This window comes from Anarhichas minor, unplaced genomic scaffold (genome assembly GCF_050575085.1).
Source record: "Anarhichas minor isolate MPS153535 unplaced genomic scaffold, ASM5057508v1 ptg000007l, whole genome shotgun sequence".
NCBI lineage: Eukaryota > Metazoa > Chordata > Actinopteri > Perciformes > Anarhichadidae > Anarhichas > Anarhichas minor.
Window position 1 is genome coordinate 21,213,703 of NW_027466453.1, and position 16,748 is coordinate 21,230,450.

General features: G+C 43.9%; 1 protein-coding gene across 1 annotated transcript; it reads left to right on the plus strand.

Moving 5' to 3' along the window:
- Window positions 1-3,370: 3,370 nt before the first annotated feature.
- Window positions 3,371-15,574, plus strand: LOC142945176 (myosin-13-like). Its single transcript, XM_076086588.1, has 34 exons — window positions 3,371-3,574; window positions 3,827-3,970; window positions 4,291-4,447; window positions 4,530-4,557; window positions 4,951-5,059; window positions 5,152-5,244; window positions 5,334-5,397; window positions 5,481-5,579; window positions 5,668-5,771; window positions 5,862-6,000; window positions 6,082-6,200; window positions 6,547-6,696; window positions 6,789-6,959; window positions 7,298-7,604; window positions 7,945-8,018; window positions 8,532-8,619; window positions 8,694-8,811; window positions 8,881-9,004; window positions 9,075-9,211; window positions 9,609-9,864; window positions 9,941-10,183; window positions 10,264-10,440; window positions 11,165-11,310; window positions 11,473-11,563; window positions 11,647-12,036; window positions 12,125-12,251; window positions 12,333-12,451; window positions 12,532-12,728; window positions 13,219-13,402; window positions 13,702-13,867; window positions 13,951-14,075; window positions 14,458-14,766; window positions 14,844-15,047; window positions 15,431-15,574. Exons 1-34 carry the CDS (start codon window positions 3,371-3,373, stop codon window positions 15,572-15,574), a joined length of 5,307 nt encoding a protein of 1,768 aa, XP_075942703.1.
- Window positions 15,575-16,748: the final 1,174 nt, after the last annotated feature.

A 16,748-nucleotide genomic window follows, 5' to 3' on the forward strand; every position in this document is an offset into this window, starting at 1 on the left:
AAACAGATGAGGTCTGTCTCTCCCTCTCAGGAGAATGAAGCCACTTGTGACTCCACTGCCGGGCCCTTTGGGGCCCTTTGGGGCCCTTTGGGGACCGTATGTGTGATCTGAGTGTTACAGGTCACTTTACAATGTGCAGACGTGCACAACAACAGCTACGATTTAAGGCAATTTGACCCTGACTTTGATATAGTGAAGATATATTTTTACGCTCCTAAAATCATAACCCAAAACATATTTAGAGCATCTAAACTATTCATCAGTTTATTAATGTATTTATTAGATGAACTGTGATTATTTTGGGAGCCTTAAGAATCCTCTAAAATCACTGCACAGATAATGAATTCATCATTAAATGAATAATCTGTAAACGATTAGTCTTCACAACAGAGAGTTGAGGCTATAAATAATTAAACCGTTGTTGATGTCGTTTATCTCTCGCCGTTTTATGCCTCTTCGTCTCGTTGTTTAATAAATTAATGAAAACATCGTCTTTGTGTTTCTCTGATATTTTCTCCTCCTCATTCTGTCACCGCTGCACAAAGAAGCAGCTTTGCTCCAAAGAAAAAGAAAACAAGGTTATTTTTGTCACACTGTCCTTTGTTTTCATTTTGGATCAAAAGCAGTTGGACGTCTCACTGGAAAGCAAAACAACAAATAAAAAAAACAAGACGAGATCTAAAATTAATGATTTCTAACTTCAAACGACTAAAAGGAGGCGAGGGACACAAGCGCACACAAGATTTAGTTTATCTCGTGCTTTTCTTGTACGGAAGATAACTCGGTTGGAGAAGACTTCATTATGATTTAGATGTTTATTTCACCGGCTTGAATTCCTCCTGCTCTATTTTCCTGCTGAAGCCCCTTGAGGGTGTTAAAATACAACAGCAGTACTGCAGTATATTATAATAATAATTGCTATTCTAATATATCAGCCTCAAGCATCTTCTAGACGTTGTGCGTTCGATGCACCGCCAATGGGAGAATGTACAGCGTTCAGCATCTACAGCACCGGCTGATGCAGTAAAAACAATCTCACGTCAAATACAAAACGCATTGCTCGGGTCTTTGTGTTGCACCTAATGACCTCCCGCTGATCTATGATTCATAACTTTGCTGTATATTCAGATTTAAGCAAATTAGCATTCATTTTCTTTATTGTTTTTAGCAGCATGAGTCTGAGGACGTCCAGACGGAAATATCTCAACATCTATTGGACGGATTGTCATGTCATTTTGTACACACATTCATGGTCCCCAGAGGATGGATCCCACTGATTTTAGTGATCCTCTGACTTTTCCTCTTACGCCACCACCAGGTTAACATGTGGGGTCTTTGAGTAAAATATCTCAACCGCAGAATCACAATGAAGTTTGGCCATAATCAGGTCAAAGTATCTTAACCATTAAGATACGTTGGTTTGTGACCAAATACCTGCATTTTCTGTAGTTTTTGTGGAGGGAACCAGTGTGCTGCTGACTTCCTGTTGGTCCACATCCCTGGAGCACCTTATCACCCCTGATTAGCATCAGCATGTTAGCATGTAGCTCAGAGCACCACATGATTAAATGCAGCCTTATAGAGCCGCTAGCATGGCGGCAGACTCTTAGTCTTGTTTTTAATAATAAATGAGTTGTTCCCTTAGGCGTCATCCACTCTTTATTTACTGCTTCACATTAATTGCATTACTCACCGACTCTGGACTTCCCAGCATCCTCCTCTCCTTTCCTGTAACCTCTAAGCTATCACAAAATAAAACCGTGTTCAAGTTCAATGTGGTGTGAAAGGTTTTTATGTTTCCTTGGTGTTTCATGATTTTTACAAACATCTTCGAGAAGGAAAACCTGATGTGCTGCATGAGTTCAAAGAGGAAACGTTCGCTGATATCAACAAAGTGAAACCTGAAACCTGCAAACAAAGCCGCTCAGACTCTTTGTTAAACTCCTGTCCTCAGCTCACCTTGCTGTGACATTACAGCTACATGCTGTGACATTACAGCTACACGACTCGATAACAACAGCAGCTTCCCTTGAAACGTGATACCGCCCGGTGAACGCTGAAGATCACGGCCAACCTCACACACAAATAACAATGCACCTCTGTTTACTTTGGAGCGTCTCATTGTTAAAACAACTGTTTCCCACTCAGGCTTTCAAGGCCTTTATTTCAGCACCAGCTGCCTGCAATAATCCTCTAAAAGCAACAGACTCAATCCTCTTCAGATCCACTGTTAGAGGCCGTCTGCCCGCCGGTGTCCGGCCACTAATCACCTCAGTCGGCTTTATCCACCAAAATAGCATTTGTTAAGACCCTCGGAACACGTTGGGGGAATCGAAGGTTATATTCGGTTCACTTCTGTACGAATGTGAATGAGATCTGACGGACGGTATAAATAACCTGAAGCCCCATGTTAACTCTGTTAATACTCTGTTGATCTTTTTTTAAATTTGCAGAATGTGTAAGAACAGAAAACAGACTAAAACAGGCACAATGCACAAGCAGAGTTATAGTAAGATGGGATTTACGCTAAAGCATATGAAAAAATATGGAAAGTACGAGAAAGAAAATGAGAAATTTCTGTATTTTACAAAACAACACATAGTTAATTGTGAAGATTTCCATATTATTCACTTTTTAAACAAGTAATTTGACTTGTTTCTAGTGCATCAATCTGTCTCATTGTTTGATTATCAATGAACAATAAAAACTTCAGAAAACAATTAATCTTCAAAATGTTGTCTTGCTTTATCTGCATTACATTTCAGATTATTTTTCATATATTGCACTGTAGCTGCTGTTGTATTCTATTTAATATATATTTCATATTCTTCTTTTTCTCTTCTATCTTATTTTACTCCCTTTATGTGACTGCATATGTTTTTTCTATATTGCCTTATTGTGTTTATTTTACATCTGGTCTTAATGCTGTTACTGTTGTATGTTGGGCACTTTTGTATGTATGTGCCACCCTTTGGTGTCACTCTATTTATAACCGGCTGCATCTTAATCAATGAGCCGTCCTCGTCCACGCTGAGCGGCAGGTTCGTGTGACTCTACATGTCCATTTAAAGGAAGGAGGCTTCACAGCAGAGGACAATGCTGAGGTATAAAAGGAGCAGTGCAACTGCTTGTTGTTGTTCTTTGCAGCGCAATCAAGAAGGTGAGTCCTCCATTCTTTGACAGCAGGATTGTTGTATTTTAGGGAAAAGTTGAGACTTTATGTGTTTATTTCTCCTGACTAGAGTTCAATCTTCAGCGTTCCTGTATTAGAGCAGTAAGTGAGGTGAGTACGTTTAGATCAGCATCCACATGCATGAATGAACTGAAGAGAGGCTGACGGTGGAGTTTTTCTTTGATTCAGGAGGAGAAAATGAGCACAGATGGGGAAATGTCAATCTTCGGGCCGGCTGCCCAGTTCCTCCGCAAGTCTGAGAAGGAGAGGATCGAGGCCCAGGCTCGGTCGTTTGACGGCAAGACGGCGTGTTTCGTCAGCGATGACAAAGAGCTGTACACCAAGGCCGAGGTCCAGGACAAGGAGGACGGGAAAGTCACCGTCAAGACCGAGGACGACAGAGTGGGTGGACTGAAGGGTTGTGCTCATGACCTGACCTTTTTATTACTGAACACAGACAGGGGATATGTTTATGATATGGTTATGTGAAAGGGTTTCATGCATCTTCAGTTTGTAAGAAAATCTGAAGAATTTAGAGACATTTGTGAGCTTTTTGCACATTATTTTCTAAGAAATTAAATGTTTTTAAAGCTCATTAGTGAATATCAAGTTTCTGGTTTCGACATTTGTTCCAAGACTTTTCATGTTTTCCAGACTTTGACCGTCAGGGAGGACCAGGTGTTTCCCATGAACCCCCCCAAGTTTGATAAGATCGAGGACATGGTGATGATGACGCACCTCCACGAGCCGGCAGTGCTGTTCAACCTGAAGGAGAGATACGCAGCGTGGATGATCTACGTGAGTCTCTCAGCAGATACGTCCAGATTCAAACAGGGAGAAGCTTTAACACTGGAACCTTAAGTTTGGTAGTCTTTCAAATATGTGACGTGAGATTGTTCCACTTGTTTCCAATGCAGCTCCACAATGAAGTATTGTTTGAACGAGCTCAGTAAGAGAGTTTGATATCATCTTTTAACTGATTTAACTGAAAAAGGATTGTCACTTTCATTACATCTGAATGCTCCTTTGATTTATTAGTCATTGAGTACTATGCCGGTCACCCAAGTCAGTAGGATTCATCCTCTGGGGAACATGATTTTCTCTTCTCCTCCACGCAGACGTACTCTGGGCTGTTCTGCGTGACTGTGAATCCCTACAAGTGGCTGCCGGTCTACAACCCGGAGGTGGTTCGGGCCTACAGAGGGAAGAAGAGGATGGAGGTTCCCCCTCACATCTTCGCCCTCTCTGATAACGCCTACCAGTTCATGCTCACCGGTACGTCAGAGAGCTCAAATATCAACGCAGACGAATGATCTGATCAACTCTCTTCACCGTCTTTCTGCTTTTATGTCCTCAGATCGTGAAAATCAGTCGATACTCATCACGTAAGTTGAGCCGATATTTAGTTTATTTACTACGTCATCACACTCCCGTAGTATTTTCTCCGGGCGTCTAAAAAATACTTAAATTACTTGAAAGCCTGTTGCATTTTAAATACGCTTAAGGACGTCTTGTACGTCGGTGTTTGACGCAGAGGGTGACAGAGCGTCAGTATTTGACGCGAATGAAAAAGGTCGGAAGAATCATAAACTTTTGTTTGACACCTTATTTCATGTAATAATCCAAAATCCTATGTAAACATCCTATTTGCTTTTTGTTCAGGGAACCAGTTCGATGCCAACTTCCTAATAAATAAATAAAATACGTCATCCCTGCAACACTTTATTGACACATAAAATAGTTACAAATATTGTTAAAAACTGTGTTTTTTTGTAAAGTGGAGAATCTGGTGCAGGAAAGACTGTCAACACCAAACGCGTCATTCAGTATTTTGCAACGATCGCAGTGTCAGCGGACAAGAAAAAGGAGACGAGCAGTAAAATGAAGGTGAGCTCGGGACGACTTTGGACAAGTTGTGGATGTACGTTATTGTTTTCCAGAGATGAGCGGGGGTCACATTTACAGTTTTGTTTTGTTAGAGGACTCTGGAGGATCAGATCATCCAGGCCAACCCTCTGCTGGAAGCTTTTGGGAATGCCAAGACCATGAGGAACGACAACTCCTCTCGCTTTGTGAGTCCCAGCCTGACGGACTTTCACTTTAGTCACGAAGAGTTTGTCCAACATAAGAGAGTAAAAGGTGCTACTGTTTTGTTCAACAGGGTAAATTCATCCGAATTCACTTTGGCACGACTGGCAAACTGGCTTCTGCAGATATCGAAACGTGTGAGTTTTTACACATTTTGTACAGAATATTAACAAATGATGATGCTGCAAAAAAAGTTAATTGAGAATTTTCTTCCCTATAGATCTGCTGGAGAAATCACGAGTGACATTTCAGCTGTCGGCTGAGAGGAGTTATCATATTTTCTATCAGCTTACTTGCAACAAGAAGCCTGAACTGATCGGTAATCTGATTATTAATCGTCTGGTCTTCAGCGTTATTCTCCTTTTTATTCAAACAAAAAGATTTCAGATGGATTTCCTTCCCTTTAGATCTGCTCCTCATCACCACCAACCCCTACGACTTTGCCTTCGTTAGTCAAGGAGAAATAAGCGTCAAAAGCATAAACGACGCCGACGAGTTAATGGCTACAGACGTGAGTCGACGCCGCTGAAGCGCACACAAAGCTCGTCCCGTGTTTTTCAGCTGTTTTACGATCTGACTTTTTTTATTTTCGACGACGCAGGAGGCCATAGACATTCTGGGTTTCATCGCCGAAGAGAAAGTGTCCATCTACAAGCTGACCGGATCCGTGATGCATTATGGGAACATGAAGTTCAAGCAGAAGCAGCGGGAGGAGCAGGCAGAGCCCGATGGCACCGAGGGTGGGGAATCACACATCGAAATGAATACTGTCATGCAAGAGATGAAGCAGAACAATAATCTATTTTGATTTTGTTTTGCAGAAGCCGATAAAGCAGCGTATCTGATGGGCCTGAACTCCGCTGATCTGCTGAAAAGTCTCTGTTATCCCAGAGTGAAGGTTGGGAACGAGTACGTCACCAAAGGACAAAACGTGCAGCAGGTAAAGAAGTTAGCGTAGCACTGGTTCCCTCCTCGAACAGTCAGCGAGATGTTTCCACTGGATAATCTCTGTGTCTAACAAATGTTTGATACTTACACGTTATATTCTCCAAGATAATCCCCACAAATAAACACTTTTATGACGTTTGAAGCGTGAATACAATCAACAGAAGTAGAAAGGCTATACAGGAAATATGACAATTATGTCACTTTCTATCCATCTATGGGATTACTATCTATAAAATGTTCACTAATCATGTCCCTCTTCACCTAAACACCCTCAAAGTTAAGCAGTCAAAAATACAACAATGTCCAAAGAAACAGCTCAACCTTTAACTTCGTTCCAGGTGTACAACTCCATCGGTGCCCTCGCGAAATCCGTCTACGAGAAGATGTTTCTGTGGATGGTGATGAAAATCAACCAGCAGCTCGACACAAAACAACCCAGACAACATTTCATTGGAGTCCTCGACATCGCCGGCTTCGAAATCTTTGATGTGAGTGTTCAAAGTATACTTAATGTATTTTCTTCTTCTCCACACACTGAATGACATATTCAAACATGGTTCTTTACGATTCTTGTTTTCAGTACAACAGCATGGAGCAGCTCTGCATCAACTTCACCAACGAGAAGCTGCAACAGTTTTTCAACCACCACATGTTCGTGTTGGAGCAGGAGGAGTACAAGAAAGAGGGGATTGACTGGGAGTTCATTGACTTCGGTATGGATCTAGCAGCCTGCATCGAGCTCATTGAAAAGGTACCGAACACTGTGGTTCTTTAAAACGTTATCGTAAATGGAATTTAAGGTGTTGCAACTGTGCAGTGGTGGAAGAAGTGTTCAAATCCTTTAGTACAAGTACTCAAAACCTTACTTTGGTAAATGTATCAGCAAAATTTACATTAAATTAAATTCTGGTAAAGAATTAAAAGTTCTAATTTTGCAGTAAAATGTCAAGTGTTTTACGATTATTTCTGATAGCAGTATAAAGTAGAATATGTACCTCTGAGATCAAGTTGCATAAGATGATAATACTCACCTGAAGTACAAGTACCTTGGCTTTGCTCGAGGACAGTAAATGTGTGTTTGTTTCCTAGCCAATGGGGATCTTCTCCATCCTTGAAGAAGAGTGCATGTTCCCAAAATCATCAGACACCTCTTTCAAGAACAAGCTGTACGACCAACATCTCGGAAAGAACAGCTGCTTCTTGAAGCCCAAAACAGTGAAAGGGAAACCCGAGGCTCACTTCACGCTGATGCACTACGCCGGCACCGTGAACTACAACGTCTCCGGCTGGCTGGACAAGAACAAAGACCCTGTGAGCGACTCCGTGGTGCAGCTCTACCAGAAGTCATCGGTGAAAATATTGTCCATGTTATACGCAAGCTTCTCTGGATCAGATGGTAAATCCAGTTGAAGGTTTTCCTAAATATTCTATTATATACCTGCTGCTTTGATTCTCCACCATACTGTTTTGTAGCCGGTATTATGACTCCAAAGAACTGGTGAACCCATATATTGATTACATTATTTCATATTGCTTTGACTTCTAGAGCAGCCATAATCACCATATTATCAATAATCTTTCCTCTAATTACTTCAGCATAATTGTGGAAATATACTCAAGAATAGCAATTCTTTTATGGTTGCAAACAGAGAAATATTGTACATGCAAAGTGAAAGTTATCTGACGACCAACGTTACTGTGTGTTAGTTTAAAATGTGTGATTATTAAAGCAGAAGCAGCAGCAGGAGGAACCAAGAAAGGAGCCAAGAAGAAGGGGGCATCTTTCCAAACTGTGTCAGCGCTGTTCAGGGTGAGACGCCCGAGCTGTTGTTTGGAAATATACGTAACACTTAAGTCAAAATGTGTCTGAAATCACGAAACTTAAAACACTTGTCTTCGCCATGCTAGCAGCTCAGTGAGCTTGTACTTAAAGCTACGTGCTAACTTCAACATGCTCACAAAAACAATGCTCACATGCTGATGTTTAGCAGGAGTAATGTCTTAGTCAAGCATGGTAGCATGCTAACATTTGTCTGTGGTTTAATTAGCAGTAAGCTATATAACAAGTGGCTGTCGCCATCTTGTTTTTTGGCCGCCGCCATCTTGTTTTTTGCAGCCAGAAGTCGTTTCCTGTGCAGACCGAAGTTTATTTTGAAAAGACTGTCTGCATGTAAAGAGCGGAAATTAACACGTGTTGCTGGCGTTCAAAGGAAAACGCACGAAAAATGAGAAGTACATTTTTGTCAGATATCGTACAAACCTTTACATGATACGTAAACCAAAAAATAAATAAAAAATAATTCACTTGTAAACTTTCTTACAGGAGAATCTGGGGAAGCTCATGACGAATCTGAGAACCACTCATCCTCACTTTGTGCGCTGCTTGATACCAAATGAGACCAAGACACCAGGTAGTTTTGATAATCTCAATATGACACATATACTATAAAACAACGGCTAAACAAAATTATTACCCTTTCCATAGGTGCTATGGGCAACCAGCTGGTTATCCACCAAATGCGCTGCAACGGCGTGCTGGAGGGAATCCGCATCTGCAGGAAAGGATTTCCAAGCAGGATCCTCTACGGGGATTTTAAGCAGAGGTAAATGAAGCTTTGCATTTCAACATTTCATGTTTGGTGTCACACTCTGACCGATTATTCCTCCTACAGATACAGGATCCTGAACGCCAGCGCTGTTCCAGAGAGACAGTTTATCGATAACAAAAAAGCTGCAGAGAAGCTGCTGGGCTCCATCGACGTGGATCACACGCAGTACAAGCTCGGACACACAAAGGTTTGTTTAAACGGTAGAGATATTAAATATTGAACGAGCGGCACAGGTTAATATTGACCTTTAATTTCAGGTGTTCTTTAAAGCTGGTCTGCTGGGCGCTCTGGAGGAAATGAGGGATGAGCGGTTGGCCCAGGTGGTGACGTCCACTCAGGCTCTGTGTCGCGGTTTCATCGTCCGACTGGAGTACCAGAAGATGATGGCCAGGAAGTAAAGATATTAAAAGCTGCAACTTCACGTATTGGTATCTAGAAATAATAAGTCCATTCCATTTTCCACCGCTTATCCGGTGTCGGGTCGCGGTGGCAGCAGGTCAAGCAGGCCGACCCAGACCTCCCTCTCACGGCAACATGTTCCAGCTCATTCTGGGGGATCCCGAGGCGTTCCCAGGCCAGCTGGGAGATGAAATAATAAGTCAAATGAGAAAATAAGTCATCGAAGAGGCTTCATTAGTTCTACCGATGACATTATATTATTGTTTTGTGCAGTTCAGGGGCATGAATTCTCAGATTTGAGTTTGAGAATGACAAGATGTTTTGTTTTGTTTATAAATAGCACCACCGAGGCTAAAACCTGCACTAAACTAACCCAACTTTTACTTTGACAGGGAGGCAATCTACAGCATCCAGTACAACTTCCGTTCCTTCATGAATGTGAAACATTGGCCGTGGATGAAGCTGTATTTCAAGCTCAAACCTCTCCTGAAGAGCGCTGAAGCCGAGAAGGAGATGGTCCAGATAAAGGTGGATTTCACAAAACTCAAAGAAGATTTATTCAAATCTGAACACCGGCGGAGGGAACTAGAGGAGAAAATGGTCTCCGTCGTTCAGGAGAAGAATGACCTCCTCCTACAAGTCCAGTCGGTAAGTTAGACCACATTGTCGGCATGATTATTATTGTTGTGAGTGTTTAGCTCTAAATATTGGTGGCTGATATTAGGAGGCAGACAACCTCCTGGATGCAGAGGAGAGGTGCGAAGGCCTCATCAAAAGCAAGATCCAGCTGGAGGCCAAGCTGAAGGAGGTGACGGAGAGACTGGAGGACGAGGAGGAGGTGAACGCTGAGCTGACGGCCAAGAAGAGGAAGCTGGAGGACGAGTGCTCCGAGCTGAAGAGGGACATCGACGACTTGGAGCTCATTTTAGCCAAAGTGGAGAAGGAGAAACACGCCGTAGAAAATAAGGTAACGTTCGTGTGCATTTATGCAACATCGTCATGTTTAAAGAGGAATTTGCCACGTCAGCGTGTCGATAATGTCTTTAGGTGAAAAACCTGACGGAGGAAATAATGAGCCAAGATGAAAACATCACCAAGCTGTCGAAAGAGAAGAGGGAGCTGCAGGAGGCTCATCAGCAAACGCTGGATGACCTGCAGTCAGAGGAGGACAAAATCAACACTCTGACCAAAGCTAAAACCAAACTAGAGCAGCAGGTAGACGAGGTGAGTCACTGCACGTCAGCGGTGGAGGAAGTATGCAGATCTTTTACTTTCAGGCTTAGAATGAGCCCGCAATATCGGGAGCAGGTCCTCGTCACAGAGTCCGCCGTGTTTCTACAGTAGCACAGAAGGGACAAACTAAACACTGGCTCTAAAGAGAGCCTTTTCACATTTTTAGTTCCCTGAAGGCCACCGTAGTTCTGTGACATGCTTGTGAAACTGCAGTAACGTAAGCTGCAGAGTGTAAAGCCGTCTGTCGCTCCTGAAGTAGAGTTATTATAGTGAGGATGTCCTCAGAGCGAGCAGAGGGATGTTCGGTTGGTTGCAATCTGCAACCACAACACTAGGTGGCGCCAAATCTTACACACTGCACCTTTAAGTGAAAGTACAAATACTACATTGTGAAAAGTCCTGCATTGAAAATGTTACTCTAAAAGTTTGTAAGTATTACGTGCATTGAAAATGTAAAGTATTAAAACGGTGACCGCTCAACCATTGTATATCCTCTTCTTATGTTTTGTATGCAACATTTTAACAAATAAAGAAGAATAAAGTAGAAGCAGAAAGTGGCATGAAAACAAAATATTTCAGTAAAGTACAAGAACTTCTAATTCTTACTTGAGTAAATGTATTTAGCTTCATTCCATCTCTGCTGTACGTCCAGGTGAGGCTGTAGTATATCGTAGCTTGTTAAGATGTAATGACAGTCTGTCTGTGTGGTTTTCAGCTGGAGGGTTCACTGGAACAAGAGAAGAAGGTCCGTATGGATTTGGAGCGAGCGAAGAGGAAGCTGGAGGGGGATCTGAAACTGGCTCAGGAGTCCATCATGGATCTGGAGAACGAGAAGCAGCAGCTGGACGAAAAGCTGAAAAAGTAAATCTGTTGCCCACAAACGTTTTAACGAATACGTTAGTACCTATCCATCCGCACGGTGGTCTGAAGTGACATTACTGTGGTTTCACCGTCTCTCACTTTGCTAGCTGATGCATTTTCAAAATCTAAATTTGCATTTTGAAAATTCACTTGACTTCACAGGAAAGACTTTGAGTTTTCTCAGCTGCAGACGAAGATGGAAGATGAACAAGCTCTTGGTGCTCAGCTGCAGAAGAAAATAAAAGAGCTGCAGGTGAAGAATTCAATCACCGGCTTTGGTTTAAGGCGATAACACAAAGCTAAACTAACTTCAGTGGGTGAATTCTTCCTCTGCAGGCCCGAATTGAGGAGCTGGAGGAGGAGATCGAGGCCGAGCGCTCGGCTCGAGCCAAAGTGGAGAAGCAGCAGTGCGACCTGTCCAGAGAGCTGGAGGAGATCAGCGAGCGGCTGGAGGAGGCCGGAGGAGCCACCGCCGCTCAGGCCGAGATGAACAAGAAGCGCGAGGCCGAGTTCCTCAAGCTGCGCAGAGAGCTGGAGGAGAGTTCGCTGCAGCACGACGCCACGTCCGCCGCTCTGCGCAAGAAGCATGCGGACAGCGCGGCCGAACTCGGGGAGCAGCTGGACAACGTGCAGAGGGTCCGGCAGAAACTGGAGAAGGAGAAGAGCGAGATGAGGCTGGAGATGGACGACGTAGCGAGCAACATGGAGACCACGGCCAAAGCAAAGGTCGGTTCTCAAGTCCTCATGAATTTCTTGATGTTCATTTCCATGTAAAGACGTAACAAGTGCATGTCTTCTTTTTAAAAATGTCAAGATTAATTTAGAGAAAATGTGCCGTTCGCTGGAAGATCAACTGAATGAGGTGAAAACCAAAGAGGAGGAGCATCAGAGACTCATAAACGACCTGTCGACTCACAGAGCTCGGCTGCAGACTGAAAACGGTGAGGAACGTTTGATCGTATCTGAGCAGTAAACACTCAGAGACGAGGCGGCGCTAATGGTTTTTATCACTTGTCATCCAGGTGAAATGTCTCGCCAGCTTGAAGAAAAAGAATCGCTAATGTTGCAGCTAACTCGGGGAAAGCAAGCTTTCATTCAGCAGATTGAGGAGCTGAAACGACTTCACGAGGAGGAGGTTAAGGTGAGAGACGAGCACGATTAAAAGTTTTTGATAAAAGTTTGAAGACCTAGCCGTGTGTTGATGTTCATTTTTCTTTGCAGGCGAAGAACGCCCTGGCTCACGGTCTGCAGTCGTCTCGTCACGACTGCGAGCTGCTGAGGGAGCAGTATGAGGAGGAGCAGGAGGCCAAAGCTGAGCTGCACCGCTGTTTGTCCAAAGCCAACAGCGAGGTGGCTCAGTGGAGGACCAAATACGAGACAGACGCCATCCAACGCACCGAAGAGCTCGAGGAGGCAAAGTAAGAAAAACCTCCACGCCAGCTGACAATGTATTTCAACGATCGTCATCTTGTGATGGGTGTTCTCCTCAGGCGGCAACCTTTGTTCCTGCCGAGTGAAGCCGATGCGTTAGTGTCTTAAAACCTGCATTCTCTCTAGTGTCCACCAGGGGGCGACTCCTCTGGTTGTATAGAAGTCTATGAGAAAATGACTCTACTTCTCTCTTGATTTATTACCTCAGTAAACATTGTAAACATGAGTTTATGGTCTCAATCTCTAGTTTCAAGTCTTCTTCAATACAGCATGATGTTCATTTAGTACATTATGGTCCATTTAGAGTCAAACAGACCATAAAGCAGGGTATGCTTTAGGGCGGGGCTACACAGTGATTGACAGGTCTGACGGCGAAATCACCAAACTCAAGGTTTCATAACGTCAGTCCACAAACCAATGAGTGATGTCACGATGACTACGTCCACTTCTTATATACAGTCTGTGGTTCTCCTGCAGGAAGAAACTGGCGCTGCGTCTGCAGGACGCAGAAGAAGCCATGGAGGCCGTCAACTCCAAGTGTTCCTCTCTGGAGAAGACGAAGCAGCGGCTGCAAGGAGAGGTGGAGGACCTGATGATGGATGTGGAGAGGTCGAATGCTGCTGCCGCGGTCCTGGACAAGAAGCAGAGAAATTTTGATAAGGTTCCAAATACTTTAATTGAGTCTGTTTCAGCCTTATTGTAGTATTAGTAAATGTATTTATTGTTGTTTCCTCTGTTGCCTGATTTTATATTGCTCTAATGCGACTGTTTGTCTTGGCTCGGCATCACTTTGAAAGATAGCAGGACAACCTGGAGGCCACAAATCAATTTCATGATAATGTTCAGATGTTCACGATGGATCAAACTGTCTTATCTGTGCAACAGTAAATTCACAACCACACAACTGCTTTCAGCTGTCAAACCTTAAAGATAGTGATCGTAGTTCATGTCTTCCTGCAGGTTGTTTCTGAGTGGAAGCAGAAATATGAGGAGGGTCAGGCGGAGCTGGAGTCGGCTGTGAAAGAGGTGCGTTGTTTGGGCACCGAGAACTTCAAGATGAAGAATGCCTTCGAAGAATGTCTGGAACAACTGGAGACCCTCAAACGGGAAAACAAAAACCTGCAACGTACGTCGGCGCGCTCCTAAAGCTGTGCAGATCTGATGCTTTTAAAGCAGAGAAATTAATCTGTGGTGTTTTATCTTTTCCAGAGGAAATAATGGATCTCACTGAGCAGCTGGCCGAGACGGGCAAAACCATCCATGAGCTGGAGAAATCAAAGAAACAGGCTGAACAGGAGAAGCTGGAGGCCCAGACGGCTCTGGAGGAGGCCGAGGTAAGTAGAGGAAAACATCTTAATCAAGTACGAAACCTGACCAAGTATTTCATGATCTTGTAATGAGCAGAAATGTACATGTGTTGCTGGACTTTCGTAGGCAAACACAAAAAACGAAGAGTAACTCTTTATAAGATATCATATGAAACGTTGAATGAGGAAACGTTGAACTGGTGGGCAACCTTAGGTCTAGAGTCTAGACCCTGGTCTAGGGTCAGCACTATTGGAACATCAGCTGAACTAAACACAGTCTAAACCTCTTCAGTCTAACCACTGAGTAGACTCCAGAGCAGGTGTTCCAAACGTTTGAACGGTTGTGTATATTTACACAAACTCCACCATCTCTCTGGTCATAATCACCGCGTGTCACATCTGGACTCAGGCCTCCCTGGAGCACAACGAATCCAAGATCCTGCGAGTCCAGCTGGAGCTGAACCAGGTGAAGTCCGAGGTGGACAAGAAGACAGCGGAGAAGGACGAGGAGATCGAGCAGCTGAAGAGAAACAGCCAACGCGTCATCGACACTATGCAGAACAACTTCGACGCCGAGGTCCGGAGCAGGAACGACGCGCTGAGGGTGAAGAAGAAGATGGAGGGCGACCTGAACGAGATGGAGATCCAGCTGAGCCACGCCAACCGGCAGGCGGCCGAGTCCCAGAAACAGCTGAGGAACATCCAAGTCCAGCTGAAGGTGAGACTCAGGTTCACAGTTTATCTTTCTTTTGCACGAACGGTGGAAAAAGGCGCTGCTTTTATTCTGCCGTGCAGGAAGTTCAGATTCGACTGGACGACGCTCTGAGAAACAGCGAGGACACGAAGGAGCAGGTCGCCATGTCGGAGCGGAGGAGCAACCTCATGCAGGCCGAGATGGAGGAGATCCGAGCGGCTCTGGAGCAAACGGAGAGGAGCCGCAAGCTGGTGGAGCAGGAGCTGCTGGATGCCAGCGAGAGGGTGCAGCTGCTCCACTCACAGGTCGGTCATCACCTCAGTCGAGGTTCAAAAGTTACATCTGAACACATCTTGGTAATGTTGTAATTTACCTTCGCCATACCTAAATAAATAATGATTCTCCATGTACTTAATCTGTTTTACGTTTAAATGTATTCAGAACTTGATTTTGACAGATAATACAATATATTCAGCTACGTTTCCAGAACAGATTTAAATAAATCAGAAAAAGACCAATCACAGCCCAGTGAGTGTTGCGTTCAGACAGGAACAACGAAGAGGAGACTGATAAATCATCTGTCTCAAACTAACTCGTGGCCTTTTCTTCGAGGTATTTAACGATGTATTTGGCATCGATGTGCTGCTATTATATGAAACATAACTTCCTATAAAAACTTTTCTTACAGAACACCAGTCTGCTCAACAGTCGAAAGAAGCTGGAGGCTGATCTGTCTCACATTCAGGCGGAGATGGACGACAGCGTTCAAGCCTCCAGGAATGCCGAGGAGCGAGCCAAGAAGGCCATCACTGACGTAAGTGTCTGGATCTAACGTTAAATTCTCAACCTGAACTAAAAAGCAATCTAATCACTACTTTAACTACATTGTCCAGGCCGCCATGATGGCCGAGGAGCTGAAGAAGGAGCAGGACACCAGCGCTCACCTGGAGAGGATGAAGAAGAACCTGGAGGTGACGGTGAAGGACCTGCAGCAGCGTCTGGAGGAGGCCGAGAACCTGGCCATGAAGGGCGGGAAGAAGCAACTCCAAAAACTGGAAGCAAGGGTGAAGTATTGTGCATTAAATCACCGATAAATCCTGCTTGAGTGATCGATCTGTTCAAATCTGTTCATTTATTTCAGGAAAAAGAGTTTTTGAAAGCGTTTAATCACGTAAAACGTTATTGCGAGGATGACCAGAGCTCATTTGATCTTTTTACAATCAATTAAATTCATTTGAACTGCTCTTTTGCAGGTGCGAGAGCTGGAGAACGAGCTGGCGACGGAGCAAAGACACGGATCGGACGTCGTGAAAGGAGTTCGTAAACTTGAGCGCCGGATTAAAGAGCTCACCTATCAGGTAACCTCTAAACACCACAGCGTGCTCCTCTTTAGTGCTCACAGGAGGGGATGCCCCCGCCATGAAAACCCGGTTCTAAATCAGTAAAAACCCGGAGTTACCCGTTCTGCTATCTGTACTTTAACAAGTTCCGGAGTGAGATGTAACTTCTTGTATTGCTGCTGAAGAAAGACTATTTGTTTATATACAAGAATAATAAAGAAATGTTGATTATTTTCTTAATTAATTATCATTTTCTCTCACAAGATAATAAAAAAGAACCGATAAGCAGTATCGATAAGAGTACAAGTATCGATAAAACCCTAACGATACCCATCCCTACTCACAGCTGTAAATAATCTGTGTCCTGTTGTTGAACTTCAGTGTGACGAGGACAAGAAGAACGCGACGAGGCTGCAGGATCTGGTGGACAAGTTCCAGCTGAAGGTCAAAGCGTACAAGAGGCAGGCGGAAGAAGCCGTGAGTGATTATTTCTTTTATCTTATTGAGATGTTTTACGTCACATTTGGAGTTTTTTGTGAATCAGCTGTTTGGTGGCGGACAGGAGGAGCAGGCCAACGCTCACCTGACCAAGCTGAGGAAGGTGCAGCACGAGCTGGAGGAGGCCGAAGAGCGAGCGGACATCGCCGAGTCCCAGATCAACAAGAT